Below are 15,813 nucleotides of genomic sequence, written 5' to 3' on the forward strand. Positions count from 1 at the left end.
AACAAACATTTGTCACCATACTAAATTCAAGATCTGGGAAAGGTAAAAAAAACAGGGGGACATGATTCAATTTGGGTTTAGTTTATGTAGAATGTAATCAGACATCATTCCATTTATGATTCTGAGCATTACAACATTTGCATGAAATTATATTTCAAATTTGAATTGGTTTCTTTTTCAATTGCTGTGCATTCAATTTCTAACTCAATCTTAAGAGGCCTGAATGCACTGGGGTCAGACTGAATTAATCTTAAAAACGTGGCCACAACTAAACTAGGAAGTGATTCCCTCAACTGTAAAACACTAACACACATGACTAAAGTGAAGTGGCAACAAAGGTTTTTTAAAAAATAAATGCATATAAAAAGTTGTATATATATGGCAGCATTGGCATAATTTTGTTAAAGATTTATTGATTTTTGTAATATGTATCGGAATTGTTTTCTCTTTTTTTTTAAAAACTGTGAATGGAGGTATTGTAGCGCATGGGGCAGCATTCCTGCCTCTGAGCCAGAAACTTCGGGTTTGAGTCCCACCCCAGGACTTGATGGCCAAGGAATGAGTATTCATAACGCGGTCAAACAGATTGAGTCATGCTGCAAAATGGCTGACGGTAAAGAAACTCCTGGTCAGCCATGTTTGATGAGGAGTGATGCAAACTCTGCCGATAGGCTAACCACCTCTTCCAGGAAAAATAAATTGCGCTGTGGGAACTGATTAAAGCCTGCTTTGTGCAGCACTAGGTGTGCGAAAGAAAGAACAATCCCAGTGAATTTCACATTAAAACAATGCTACAAAAATCAATAAATTGTTAAAGACATTGTGAATATTGGGAACACTGCTTTTGTGGAGGTCACTTTTCCCATTCTCTGGTTTCTAAAATTTCAAAGATAAATTTAATACCGCTGTCAAAACCAAATTTAATACTGCTGTCAAAACATGGTTAATCCACTTGTGTTTGAATGACAAGCCTGTTCCATTCAGTATATGCAACTTGGTCCTATTTGCACTTCAAATTTCTTATTAGCTGGTTTGCCCTTTTGTAGGTTGAGGTTTAGCCAGAGATATTCTGCGCTCCATTGACTCGTGTTGGATAAATATTCCACTAACCTGCTTCTGACCCCCAGTGTTCTGCTAAATTCTGTCTGCTTGCCAAACCACCCGATTTGGTATTGATAGCGAACTTTCATAGAATCCATATCCTACATGCAGAAGGAGGTCATTCGTCCCATCAAGTCTGCACTGGCCCTCAGAAAGAGCACTCTACCTAGGCCCACTCCACCACCATAACCCCATACCCTCACCTATCTTCGGACACTGAGGAGCAATTTAGAATGGTAATCCGCCGAATTTCCATAATTTGGATTTAGTAGAATAGATTTAGATTTATTGTCACGTGTACCGAGGACCAAGGTAAAATATTGTTCTGCGCACTGTCCAGGCAGATCGTTCCACACTTGAAAAACATAGGACGTATGAGAGATACACAATGTAAACATAGACAGCAGGTGAAGCATATGGAGTGTAGTGTTACTCAGTAGAGAAGATGCGTGGAGAGATTAGTTCAGTCCATAAGAGGGTCATTCAAGAGTCTAGTAACAGCAGGGAAGAAGTCTTTTTGAATCGGTGTGTGTTCTCAGAGGTTTGTATCTACTGCCCGATGAGAGAGGTTGGAAGAGAGACGAGCCTTGGTGGAACTTTTGGACTGATGCATAAATCATTTATACAAGTTGAAAAGAAATCCCAGCACAAATCCCTACAACATACCACTCTCACATCACACAAACTTAAAACACATCCTTTATCTTGTACTTTGTGTTTCCTGAAGAGAAGACCACAAAAATCAAGACATTTTGATCCAATTATGTCAATTTTTAGAAAGGCAGATCATGGCATCAAAGATGTCCCAGTTTTCAAACTCAATTTATCCAACACGAGTCAATGGAGCGCAGAATATCTCTGGCTAAACCTCAAAACCTACAAATGAGGTTTAATTTCTACACAGCAAAGATGCTGGGAGAAGGAGGCAAATGCGGGGCAGGGCAGAGCATTTGAAGTTTAAGAACAATACAGGATTGTACAAAGGACCAATGATGGTCAGAGAAGGTGGAGAAATACAAACACTAGTATATTAGCAAACGTTCACGTTCAACATAACAAACCACCATTGAAATGAGAGCAACATTGAAAGCTAGAGGTGCAAAGAAGCACTATACACAGGAGGAAAAATCCAAGCACCTTGGAGAAAGATTTTAAAATAGAAAGAAGGAGCTGGACAAGTTCTGCACTGTAGGGATTCTATGGAAAGTTAAAAACTAAAGGCAATATCGAGCCCAACCATGTCAACTGTTAAAAGGACAAAAGGAGGGAGATACAAAAGCAATTAAGATGGCAATGACCAAACTTGACAAGCTAAGAATTAGGTTTAAATGCAGCATAAATTGAGAAGGCAAGATTTAGTGGATGAAATAAGGATATTCATGAAAAAGAATCTTGACTCAAAAGATCAGGAACCAAAATGAATATGGGTAGGGATTAGAAACAACAAGGTCCCCAACAATATTTATACCATGGACAAGAAATTACTGGAGCTCATGACAAAGGCAATATAATAATTGAGAGTCTTTAATTTTCATTAGACAGGAACAATTAAATTGGTAAAGCTGGTGTGGAAGCTGAGTTTATAGAACGTTTTCATGGCAATTTGCTGGAACAATACATTGTGAAACAAACTAAAATAAAATTATTTTATATCTAATATCGTGCAATGACGTAGGGTTAATTAGTAATCTCGGAGCAAAAAATACACTAGGAAACAGTGATTGTAGTACCACACTAGGAAACCACACTAGGAAACAATGATCATAGTACCATTGAATCTGATATTACGTTTAAAAGCAACATTGCAGGGTAGGTGAATTCGCCATGCTAAATTTCCACTTATTTGGAAAAAAAATAATTTGGACACTAAATTTGTTTTTTCAATTTAAAAGCGACATACTGAAACACACCACGAATTGCAGTTATCAGGGGAGAGCTGGTTACGGTTGATCAGCAGAATGTATCGCAGTGGTTAGCCCTGCTGCCTTAGTGCCGAGGACCCAGGTTCGATACCAGCCCACTGTTTGTGTGGAGTTTGCACATTCTCCCCATGTCTGCGTGGGTCTCACCCCCACAACCTAAAAGGTGTGCAGGGTAAGTGGAATGGCCACGCTAAACTGCCCCTTAATTGGAAAATATTTTAAAAGACAAATTTGAAAGGACTGGAGAAAAAAATTAATTCAGTTGATCAGCAGATTAGACAGAAAGGTTTGTTGGTAAATACATAGTAGGAAATATTCAAAAGGGAAACATTTAAAGAAATAATTCAAAGTGTTCAACAAGAATACATTCCATGAAAAAACAAACTCAGCAAGAAAGATCCATATTCCTGGTGTACTAGATCAGCTAAGGATAATTTTAGATTAAAGAAGCTTTATAAATGGGACTTCCGGGTGCGGCGATGACCAGCTAACTCGCACGTTTCGGCACCTCCCGTTGAAACAGACTTTTGGGCTCTTATTAGGAGCCCCAACGGCAATTTTTAACGGCCAAAATCATTGTGCGGTGAAATAGGAGGGAATCCCCCCGGATAAATATGGATAAAGGAGATAGCGGCCGGATTGCAGTGGATCCACTGGAGCAGCGGCAAGGAAGGGAAGCTCGAAGCAAGATGGCGTTGGAAGGTGGCTGTTTGGTATGGGGCCCGGAGCAAAAGAGTTCCTGCGGCGCTGTGTGGAAGAGCTGAAGAAGGAGGTGTTGGCCCCGATGCTACAGGCGATTAGAGGGCTAAAGGAGGCGCAGAGGACCCAGGAGTTGGAGCTTCGGGTCGTGAAGGCAAAGGCTGCGGAGAATGAGGATGAAATACAGGGCCTGGTGGGAAGGACAGAGACGCACGAGGCACAGCACAAAGTGTGTGGAGAGGTTGGAAGCCCTGGAGAATAACTCGAGGAGGAAGAATTTAAGAGTCTTGGGTCTTCCCGAAGGCACAGAGGGGGCGGACGTCAGGGCATATGTGAGCACGATGCTTCACTCGCTAATGGGATCGGAGACCCCGACGGGCCCTTTGGAGGTGGAGGGAGCTTATCGAGTTCTGGCGCGAAGACCAAAGGCAGGAGAAATACCTCGAGCCATAGTGGTGAGGTTTCACCGCTACAATGACAGAGAGATGGTTCTAAGATGGGCGAAGAAAACGCGGAGCTGCAGGTGGGAGAACGCGGTGATCAGCGTGTACCAGGATTGGAGTGCGGAGGTGGCGAGAGGGAGGGCAAGTTTCAACCGGGCCAAGGCGGTGCTCCACAAAAAAGTTAAATTTGGAATGTTGCAGCCGGCAAGACTGTGGGTCACATACCAAGGGAAGCACCACTACTTTGAGACGGCAGAAGAGGCGTGGACATTCATTGTGGACGAGAAGCTGGAATAGTCTGGCGAGAGAAAAAGCTTCTGTAATAAAGTGGTGGGGTGATTATGTGGGACGAGGAAGGGGAAGGGGGGGGGGGGGGGGATTTTTTCAATTTTGTAACTTTTCTCTTTTCCCCTCGTGGGGGGCGGGGGGGGGGGAAGGAGTATGGGGAACTGTGGGCGTCGGTGGGAAGGAAAGGGGAAGGAGAAGGGAACTGCGCCATCAGGGGCGGGGCCGAGTGGGAAACGCAGGCTTTGCTCCCGCGCTATGGTAATTGTGGCGGGAACGGGGACGCAGGAAGGAGGGGGCTTCGCACAATGAGGGGCCGAGGACAAACGGGGGAAGCTGAGGTCAGCCAGAGTTTGCGGACTTCTGGGAGCAACATGGGGGGTGCAACTATGCTAGAAAGGGATCTAGCGGAGGGGGGTGGGGAGTTAACTGGGTTGCTGCTGCTAAGGGGAAGGGGGAGCTGTTATGGGGCGGGGTGGTCGGGACGGGAGAGCAGTCGGTGGGATATACGGGTACGTGGGAACCGGGTGAGGAGCTGGGTTAGAAAAGGGGATGGTTAGTCGACATGGGGGGGGGGGGGGGGGGGGGGGGGGGGTAAAGAGCCCCCCCAACCCGGTTGATCACGTGGAATGTGAGAGGGCTGAATGGGCCGATTAAAAGGGCACGGGTACTCGCACACCTAAAGAACTTAAAGGCAGATGTGGTCATGTTGCAGGAGACACACCTGAAACTGGCAGATCAGGTTAGGCTCCGTAAAGGATGGGTGGGGCAGGTGTTCCATTCGGGCTTAGATGCAAAGAATAGGGGGGGTGGCTATTTTAGTGGGGAAACGGGTACTGTTTGAAGCAAAGACCATAGTGGCGGACAGTGGGGGTAGATATGTGACGGTGAGTGGCAGATTGCAAGGGGAGTCGGTGGTTCTGGTGAACGTATACACCCCGAACTGGGATGATGTAAACTTCATGAAGCGTATGCTGGGGCGTATCCCGGACCTGGAGGCGGGAAAGCTGGTAATGGGGGGAGACTTCAATACGGTGCTTGATCCAGGGCTGGAGCGGTCTAGGTCTAAGACCGGGAGGAGGCTGGCAGCGGCCAAAGTGCTTAAGGACTTCATGGAGCAGATGGCAGGAGTAGACCCCTGGAGCTTTATTAGGCCTAGGAGTAACGAGTTTTAATTTTTCTCCCATGTTCACAAGGTGTATTCACGGATAGACTTTTTTGTCCTGGGAAGGGCACTGATTCTGAAGGTGACAGGGACGGAGTACATGGCCATTGCCATTTCGGACCACGCTCCACATTGGGTAGATCTGGAGGTAGGAGAGGAAAAGGAGCAGCACCCACTCTGGAGATTGGATATGGGGTTGTTGGCGGATGAGGGGGTATGTCTAAGGGTGAGGGGGTGTATCAAAAGGTACCTGGAGCTTAATGATAACGGAGAGGTCCAGGTGGGAGTGGTCTGGGAGGCGCTGAAGGCGGTGGTCAGAGGGGAACTGATATCCATAAGGGCCCATAAAGGGAAGCAAGAGAGCAAAGAAAGGGAGCGACCGTTGAGAGAACTTCTGAGGGTAGACAGGCAATATGCAGAGGCTCCGGAGGAGGGACTGTACAAGGAAAGACAAAGGCTACATATGGAATTTGACCTGCTGACCACGGGCAAGGCAGAAGCACAGTGGAGGAGGGCACAGGGAGTACAGTATGAGTATGGAGAGAAGGCGAGCCGGTTACTGGCCCAACAACTGAGGAAGAGGGGAGCGGCGAGGGAGATAGGTGGGGTGAGGGATGAGGAAGGTGAGATGGAACGGGGAGCGGAGAGGGTGAACGGGGTGTTTAAGGCATTCTACGAGAGGCTGTATAAGGCTCAGCCCCCGGAAGGGAAGGAGGGAATGATGCATTTCCTAGATCGGCTGGAATTCCCGAAGGCGGAGGAGCAGGAGAGGGCGGGACTGGGAGCACGGATTTAGGTGGAGAAGGTGGTAAAGGGGATTGGGAGCATGCAGGCGGGGAAGGCCCCGGGACCGGATGGGTTCCCGGTGGAATTTTATAGGAGATACATGGACCTACTGGCCCCGCTTTTGACAAGAACCTTTAATGAGGCCAGGGAAAGGGGGAAGTTGCCCCCGACTATGTCGGGGGCGACGATATCGTTACTCTTAAAGAAGGACAAAGACCCGCTGCAGTGCGGGTCTTACAGGCCTATTTCCCTCCTGAACGTGGATGCTAAGCTCCTGGCCAAGGTGATGGCGACAAGGATAGAGGATTGTGTCCCGGGGGTGGTCCACGAGGATCAAACTGGGTTCGTTAAGGGGAGACAGCTGAACACGAATATACGGAGGCTGCTAGGGGTGATGATGATGCCCCCGCCGGAGGGGGAGGCGGAGATAGTGGTGGCAATGGACACTGAGAAAGCATTTGACAGAGTGGAGTGGGACTACCTATGGGAAATGTTGAAGAGATTTGGTTTTGGAGAGGGGTTTATTGGATGGGTACAGCTGCTATATAGGGCCCAGGTGGCAAGTGTGATCACGAACAGGCAGAGGTCCGACTACTTCCGTCTTTATAGAGGGACAAGACAGGGGTGTCCCCTGTCTCCGTTACTGTTTGCATTGGCAATTGAGCCGCTGGCCATAGCACTGAGGGGCTCTAGGAAGTGGAGGGGAGTACTCAGGGGAGGAGAAGAACACTGGGTATCATTGTATGCAGATGATCTATTGCTGTATGTTGCGGACCCAGTGGAGGGGATGCCTGAGATAATGTGGACACTCAGGGAGTTTGGGGAATTTTCGGGGTACAAATTGAATATGGGGGAGAGTGAGTTGTTTGTGGTGCAACCGGGGGAGCAGAGCAGGGGAATAGATGATTTACCGCTGAGGAGGGTAACAAGAGATTTCCGGTACTTAGGGATCCAGATAGCCAGGAACTGGGGAATCCTACATTGGCTTAATTTAACACGATTGGTGGAACAGATGGAGAAGGATTTTAAGAGATGGGACATGGTATCCCTGTCACTGGTGGGCAGGGTGCAGGCGGTCAAAATGGTAGTCCGCAATTTCTTTTTGTGTTCCAGTGCCTCCCGGTGATGGTTACGAGGGCTTTTTACAAAAAAATTGAGAAGAGTGTTATGAGCTTTGTGTGAGCTGGGAAGACCCCGAGAGTGAGGAGGGGTTTTTTGCAGCGTAGTAGGGATAGTGGGGGGGACAGGCACTGTCGAGCTTAAGTGATTATTATTGGGCCGCCAATATCTCAATCGTGTGTAAGTGGATGGGAGAAGGGGAGCGAGTGGCGTGGAAGAGACTGGAAATGGCGTCCTGTAAAGGAACCAGCCTACAAGCATTGGCGACGGCGCCGTTGCTGTTCTCCCCGAAGAAATACAACACAAGTCCAGTGGTGGTGGCAACGCTGAAAATTTGGGGCAGTGGAGACGGTATAAGGGAATGACGGGTGCCTCGGTGCGGTCCCCGATAAGGAATAATCATAGGTTTGTCCTGGGGAGAATAGATGGGGGATTTAGAACATGGCAGAGAGCAGGGATTGTGCAACTGAGGGATCTGTTCCTAGACGGGACGTTTGAGAGTCTGGGAGCGCTGACGGAAAAATACGGGTTGCCCCAGGGGAATGCATTTCGGTATATGCAATTGAGGGCTTTTGTGAGGCAACAGGTGAGGGAATTTCCGCAGCTCCCGACGCAGGAGATTCAGGATAGAGTGATTTCGGGGACATGGGTGGGGGATGGTAGGGTGTCAGATATATACAGGGAAATGAGAGACGAGGGGGAGATCATGGTGGATGAGCTGAAGGGAAAATGGGAAGAGCTGGGGGAAGAGATCGAAGAGGGGCTGTGGGTAGATGCCCTACGCAGGGTAAACTCTTCGTCCTCGTGTGCCAGGCTTAGCCTGATACAATTCAAGGTCTTGCACAGGGCGCACATGACCGGAGCAAGGCTCAGTAAATTTTTCAGGGTAGAGGATAGGTGCGGGAGATGTGCGAGAAGCCCAGCGAACCACACCCACATGTTTTGGTCATGCTCGGCACTGCAGGGGTTCTGGGTGGGGGTGGCAAATGTGCTTTCAAAAGGTGGTGGGGGTCCGGGTCGAGCCAAGCTGGGGGTTGGCTATATTCGGGGTTGCAGAAGAGCCGGGAGTGCAGGAGGCGAGAGAGGCTGATGTTTTGGCCTTTGCGTCCCTAGTAGCCCGGTGAAGGATATTGTTAATGTGGAAGGAAGATAAACCCCCGGGCATGGAGGCCTGGATAAACGACATGGCAGGGTTTATAAAACTGGAACAGATAAAGTTCGCACTAAGAGGTTCGGCTCAAGGGTTCACCAGGCGGTGGCAACTGTTCATTGACTATCTCACAGAACGATAAAGGAACTGGGAAAGTAGCAGCAGCAACCCAGGGGGGGAGGGGGGGGGGGGGGGGAAGGGGGGGTCCTCAGGGGTGTTTTTGTATGGATATTTTACTTGGATATGTATATTGGCTTGTTTGACTTTATTATTTGGGAGAGTTAATATTTTGTTATGGCAGTTGCCATTTAGTTTATATATTATTTATTTATTTGTTAAAAACGGTCACTATTATTTATATTGTTTTATTGTTGTAAAAGGGAAACATTTTTGTACTGTTTTGTTTGGCCGAAAAAAAATTTGAATAATTTATATTTTTTTTTTAAAAAGAGAAGCTTTATAATCATACCAAGAATAGTAGCAAGTAAAAATTGGAAGTGGCTTAGAAAACAGCAAATAGTGGTCAAAAGGAAGAAAATAGAACACCAGAGTAAACAAGGAAGATACAAATAAATGACAGATTGTAAGACCTTTTACAAGTATTTTTTAAAATGTAGCTAAAGTAAGCATTGGTCTCTCAGAGCCAAACACCGGAAAGATTATAGAGAATTGAGGAAATGGCAAAGACATGGAACAAATAGTGTGTCTATTTTCACAGTAGTAGGTGAAAATTACATCGCAGAAATAAATCAGGGGCTAATAAGAACCAGGAAATTAAAGTAATTAATATCAGGGAAACGGTATTGAGAAACTAGAGATAAAATTTGACAAAACACCGGGACCTGATGGCCTCCATCCTAAAGTACTAAAAGAGGTAGCTGCAGAGGCAGTATATGGACTGGTTACAATTTTCCAAAATTCCCTGTTTTCAGTCTAGGGGATTGAAAGTACCAAATGTAACACAATTATTCAAGAGAGGAGACAAAAAACAAGAAGCTACAGGCTAATAGCCAGAGAGCCAGGAAAAGTTTTGGAATCTACTTAAGTCTTAACAATGTCTGACTGGGGGCAGCACGGTGGAACAGTGGTTAGCATTGCTGCCTACAGCCCTGAGTCACTGTCCGTGTGGAGTTTGCACATTTTCCTAGTGTCTGCGTGGGTTTCACCCCCAAAACCCAAAGATGTGCAAGGTAGGTGGATAGGACATGCCAAATTGCCCCTTAATTGGAAAAAATAATTGGGTGTTCTAAATTTAAAAAAAAAAAAACAATGTCTGACTGTATGATGATTTTCGAAGTTCACATGGTTTCACGAAAGGGAAATCAAGCAGGCTCAAGGGGCAATATGGTATTTTCCTATGTTGCATTATGATTGAATCATTACACTGCGAGAGAATAAAACTGATGCCCTGTATCCCGAGGGAAGTGTATGGGCAAAAAAAAAAAAAAAGCAGCATGATCAACAAAAGCCAGATGGTGAGCAATGTCACAGAAGAAGGAGCTTCACAGAAAAAAAGAGTTCAAAGAAATCAGAACATTTCTGGATAAACAGATAGGTGGAACTGTCAACTGTAGATGGATTAGTGAATACGGATAGCCACAATCAGAGTTTTGGTGGGGGAAAAATGCACATGATGCAAGAAGTTTACAAAGCATGATACTGGATCTATGGATATTTTCATTTGAAAAGACTCATGGTACTGTCAGATTAACTGGAAGATGAATTTCTCAAAGTGTGAAATTCAATTTGAGAGAGCATCATAATCAAGTTTCTCAAAGTTAAAAGGAGTTCTTACACTGGGAACAATTGATATAAAGTTTGATTCTATGTTACAACTGCATATTCAGGATGTCTATTTCATCCCTGCTGCTTAGAAACCATTGACACTTCTTTCAGCAGTCATTATGTAAATACGAGGAATACTCAGCACCAGGTCACCTACATAGGGTGAAACAAGAGTTAATAATAAGTTAATGTTCCAGGTTGGAGGGTCATCGACGCAAAACATCAACTTTCCCCCACCCCCACAGATGCTGACTGACCATGGAATTCTGTCAATTCTTACAGCACAGGAGGGCATTTGGCCCATCAAGCCAACCTTCTGAAAGAGCACCCTACCATGGCCCACTCCCTGCCTAATCCCACCATATCCCTGGACACCAAGGGGACAATTTTATCACGGTCAATCCACCTAACCTGCACATCTTTGGACCATGAGAGGAAACCGGAGCACCTGGAGGAAACCCACGCAGACACGATGAGAAAGTGCAAACTTCACACAAGACTGTCAATTTGTTCCAGAAGCTAGTCAGGGCTAAGTGGCTGAACCGGTGCCATAATGGTTTTAGGTTTTGCTTCTCCCTCCACAGACGCTACCAGACCCGCGTTTATCCTGCATTTAAGATTTAACTGTTTGTGGGGGGGGGGGGGGGGGGGCAGGAATGGGGTCTGCTCGGGATTAGACACATCCATACACTAAACTCCAATCTTCCACTGGGGAAGTTTCACACGAGCTGCACAATCGAGTGCAGTCAATCATTTTTCTTTTAAAGTTCAACAAATTTTCCCTCAAGTGAATCCTTTGGGAGGTATGGCGATTCTTGTAGATGAATGTTCCAGTCCTCAATGGTCCCTCGGAAAAATGAGTTAGTAAAGGAAGGATATTGGAGAATGTAGTCTTGGGGTAAAGGCCAAGGCTTGATTCCGATTTGCACCTTCCATTAAACTAATTGCCCCAGTGCTCTGCTCAGTCCCCAAGCTCCAGTTAAAGAGTTGAGCCAGTTTACAGTCCCGCTCCGGCACTCACCGCCTCTCGGACACCCGGAGCATCGTAGCCTTGGTCGAAATAGGGCAGCGCATCAACCACCACATCACCAGCCACAGCCAGCGGGCCCGCCATCTTAACCGCCGCTCCAGCTCACTGCGCCTGCGCAGCGTTGTGGGCGACCAGGACCGAATGCGCAGGCGCATGTCGGATCCCTCCGCGCCTGCGCACAAGCCCTCTCCTCCTTTTGGAGCATGCACAAAAGGTATCAGTTGCAGAACGTGTTGCCAGATATGTTCCCCCTGTGGGGTGTGGACAATCTCACTTGTAACCTGCCGCCTGGAGGACACAGTGATGTTCGCTCCTTTAATGGGCGGGGCGCGAAGGATCCAGGAGAATGATGATGAATTGCAGTGAGGACAGAGCAATGCCCTCATATCTCCTGCAAATGTCTGACTCCTGCCAGACAAAAACCTGAGCACGACCTGCCACTGAACAAGGTGATCTGTTGGCAATGAGACAGATTCACAGAAAAATACACTTCAGAAAAGACCCTTTGGCCCATCTAGTCTGCATGAAAGGCACCTGATCTGCCAATCCTAATCCCATTTGCCAGCACTTGGCCCATAGCCTCGAATGTTAAGACATGCCAGGTGCTCATCCAGGTACTTTTTAAAGGACGTGAGGCAACTCGCCTCTACCATCCTCCCAGGCAGTGCATTCCACACCGTCACCACCTCATCTTGAACTTGTGTCCCCTCGGAACCAAATCTTCAACTAAGGGGAACAGCTGCTCCCTATCCACCCTGTCCACGCCCCTCATAATCTTGTACACCTCGATCAGGTCACCCCTCAATCTTCTCTGCTCCAGCGAAAACAACCTAAGCCTATCCAACCTCTCTTCATAATTTAAATATTCCATCCCAGGCAACATCCTGGTGAAACGCCTCTCCACCCCCTCCAGTGCAATCACATCCTTCCTATAATGCGGCGGCCAGAACTGCACACTGTACTCCAGCTGTGACCTCACCAATGTTCTGTATAACTCCAACATGACCTCCACTGAAAGACACATCCCAGTTGCTAGTGCCACCTCTGAGGCTTGGGGCACAGGTGTGCGACAGCACCTATTCAGCAGGTGGACCGACTCTCATCAGCTTTCAGCCGATGGTGGTGGGTGTGGGGCGCGGTGGGCATCATCACGATCACATCAGTATGACTGCATGGTCACAGTGGGAGGAAGGGAGGGAAACCTTTGAGCTGCCATCCTGCCAAAGCTGATGGAGGATGCGCCAGCATTGCCTGGGAGTTGGCTGAGCATGTCGTAATGAAATTAGAGCAGGGAGGCACTTCAAGGTGACTTAATACATAAAATAGTGTTAACACTGGTGAGTAATCTCTACTCGTGCTTCAATTCACCCGTGTCCACGCTGTGACTATATGAACAAAGGAATTAGGAGCAGAAGTCGGCAATTCAGCCCTTCCAGCCTGCTCCACCATTCAACTAGATCATGACTGATCTCTTCCTGGTCTCGAAGCCACCTCCCTACCTGTTCCCCATATCCCTTTAACCCATTTTTTAGTTGAAATATAGCTATCTCCCTCTTGAAACCATTTAACGATTCGGACTCGACCGCACTATGGGAAGTGAGTTCCACAAATTCACCACCCTCTGCGAGAAGTAGTGTCGGCTCATCGCAATTTTAAATCTACTACCTCTCAACCTATATCTGTGACCTCTTGTTCTAGTTTGTCCCACAAGGGAGAACATTTGGTCTACATTTTTTTAAAAAAATTATAGAGTATCCAATTTTTTTTTCCAATTAAGGGGAAATTTAGCGTGGCCAATTCACCTACCCTGCACATCATTTTGGCTTGTGGGGGTGAGACCCACGCAGCCACGGTGTATTTGCCTTTCTTATTAGATTTTGTACCTTCCTTTGACTTCCTCACCCTGCTGCTACATCTAAACATCTCCTCAGGATCCACAGCTGAGGATGAGGCGGCCTGCTGACTACCACGCCCTGTTGCCTGAGTTGACCTTGGTAAGAATCCCCCCTTGGCGAGGGTCCGAGCCTGCTTTCGGGCAGCACGGGTGCTGTTGTGTTACCCTCCTCAGTGTGTGGGCTGGAGGTGTGTCAAGGAAGGGGAGAGTCAGGTGGCTTGAACACTCCAAAGTGTCCTGGATGAAAGACCCTGGGCTGTGCACGTGACAATCCTCTCCCCTATATGCTTCTCCATGGGATAAAGAATAGCTGGAGTGAGATCGCGAAGCCCTGCTATCCTCTGGCGGTGACACTCATGGATTCCCACAAGTGGCTACACCATGCAGCATGCAACCTCGGCAATGGCGTGCATGACCTGAGCCATGGAGTGGACATTCCCTGACATGGAGTGCATGTTCTGCGCCAAGGTTGCCTCTGTGGGAGCCACTCTCGCAGTGTTGACCTTATTGCCTTGGAGTGACGGCACCATATCCTCGGACAGAAGACGATGGGATTCCTCCAGTCGGCCTACCAGTCCAATAGGGATGCTGACATCCCTTCCTGATATTCCTGCCCCTATTGTTGCAGTTCCAGCAGCTGTGGGACAATTGAACCCAGGAGCATATCATCTAACCGGGGCTTAGCAGAGTCCTGGTCTCTGGCATACCTCTGAGTGCCGCATCCTTGGGATGTTCCTGCTTCTGCCTTCTGTAGACCTTCAGCTGTGAGGTGCCACCAGTGAGTGCCTCAACAGCCTGCCTACTAGTTATTCCCACTAAGGTGCAAGTATTTGTGCTGGTGGAGGGTGTGGGAGACAACTGTGACACCCCTTTAAGGCTCGTCTCTGAGATGTTTCCCTCGGAGCTGCTCAGGTCTATGTTTTGAGAGGGCTAGAGGATGGCCCAGGCTAGTTCATTGATTGATCTGCAACGGAAGCGAGATGGTATTAGTGCACGGCAGGGACATAAAGATTGAAGAAACTGACCTGACATGAAGATGGTGCCATGGCTGAATGTGTTGAGGGGTGTCACTTCGTCTCTTCTTGCCTCCACCTCGTCCTCAGCACCTGCTCCTCCATTGGCAGCACAATGGCTCTTTCCTCAAACAAGGTGAGGATCCTCAGCTCGTGCATAACACAGGCCGACTGTGCCCATTCACATCAATTGTGCTCGAGTTTGTCCTGCAATGAGACAGATGGGGAGAATGTAGGCAGGACTTGTGCTGGTTCAATGGCAATGAAGTCTGGCATGATAGGTGAGTGGGAGCAGATATGTGAGGAGGAGATGATCCTCCCGGAGGAGCGGGGGGGGGGGGGGGGGGGGGGGGGGAGGGAATAATGGAGGGTGCCGGGGGAAGAGTATGGCAGGACGAGTGTTGGGACCCCTTGAAGTAGCTAGAAGTGAATCACCATGTGTGATGGATGTGTTAATGGGTGCAGTTGGACACATGAGAAGGGTGGCTTACCATGGCTGCAAAAAGAAGGTCATTCATCTTCCTCCTGCACTGGATCCCCACCCTCTTATGCAGTGAGCTGGCACTCACAATCGCTGCCACTATCACCCAGACGGAATTGGTGACCTTGCTGGCTGGCAGTCTGCCATATGAGGTCGGAGGATGTTGTGCCTCTGCTCCACCTCAACCCCATCCAGCATCTTAGTCAGGGCTCCCTTTTAGAAATGTGAGTCTGTCTTACAGGCTGCCATCTCCCCCACTGTCTCTGCCCCCTCCCTCCCCCTCCCCGATTGGATTTAGAACAAATTCTAGGGTGGCTTTTAAAAAGAGCTCCACCCCGGATTGTCGAGATGAAGTAATTCCAGGCGACGAAAGTCGTTGAATATAAGGTGATTTTTCTTGCCAAGGCAGGATTCTCTCCAGTTGTCTCAGTGAACCTTTTGGGAAAGAAAATCAGAAAATTCCGCCCATTGTGTTATATGGCCAAGTCAGAATGGTGTGTGATCAGGAGGGGAATTTGGAGCCGATAATGTTCCCCTGCACCTGCAGCCGTTGTCCTTCCAAGTGGTGTCTTGTTGTACTTCTTTTTGGCTTGGCTTATTTCAGTCCAGTCCATCTACCAAGTGCGAGCACCATAGAAAAGCTATCTCATCCGAGCACAACCCAATTGTTAATGCTATCAAGAAATTAACTTTCTGAGCTAGCTAGTTTCATGCTTTAAAGAACAGTAACATTCATATGGAACAATGGGTAATCTTCAGATTTTTGGATCTCCATTCAGGACAGTTTAACCAAGCAGGTGTCAATGTTTCCAATGACTGGTTACCCCCTAACCAGACTGGCTGGTGGACAGAACAAGGCTGCCTCTAATCTTACTTTTTGAGAGAAAAAGTCAGGAAACAGATAGTTTTAACTAATCTATATTTGTATTTGTGGGTATCA

The 15,813-nt window shown here is 47.6% G+C and overlaps 1 protein-coding gene across 2 annotated transcripts in view; it reads right to left on the bottom strand.

Moving 5' to 3' along the window:
- bcas2 (BCAS2 pre-mRNA processing factor) overlaps window positions 1–11,607 on the bottom strand; it is a 58,872-nt gene extending 47,265 nt beyond the window's left edge. For both annotated transcript variants that reach the window (XM_072480568.1, XM_072480567.1), the window contains exon 1: window positions 11,477–11,607. In XM_072480568.1, coding sequence (XP_072336669.1) covers window positions 11,477–11,569 — 93 coding nt within the window. In that variant the 5' untranslated portion in view covers window positions 11,570–11,607. The remainder of the gene's footprint in view (window positions 1–11,476) is intronic.
- Window positions 11,608–15,813: the final 4,206 nt, after the last annotated feature.

This window comes from Scyliorhinus torazame, chromosome 17 (genome assembly GCF_047496885.1).
Source record: "Scyliorhinus torazame isolate Kashiwa2021f chromosome 17, sScyTor2.1, whole genome shotgun sequence".
NCBI classification, from domain to species: Eukaryota; Metazoa; Chordata; class Chondrichthyes; order Carcharhiniformes; family Scyliorhinidae; genus Scyliorhinus; species Scyliorhinus torazame.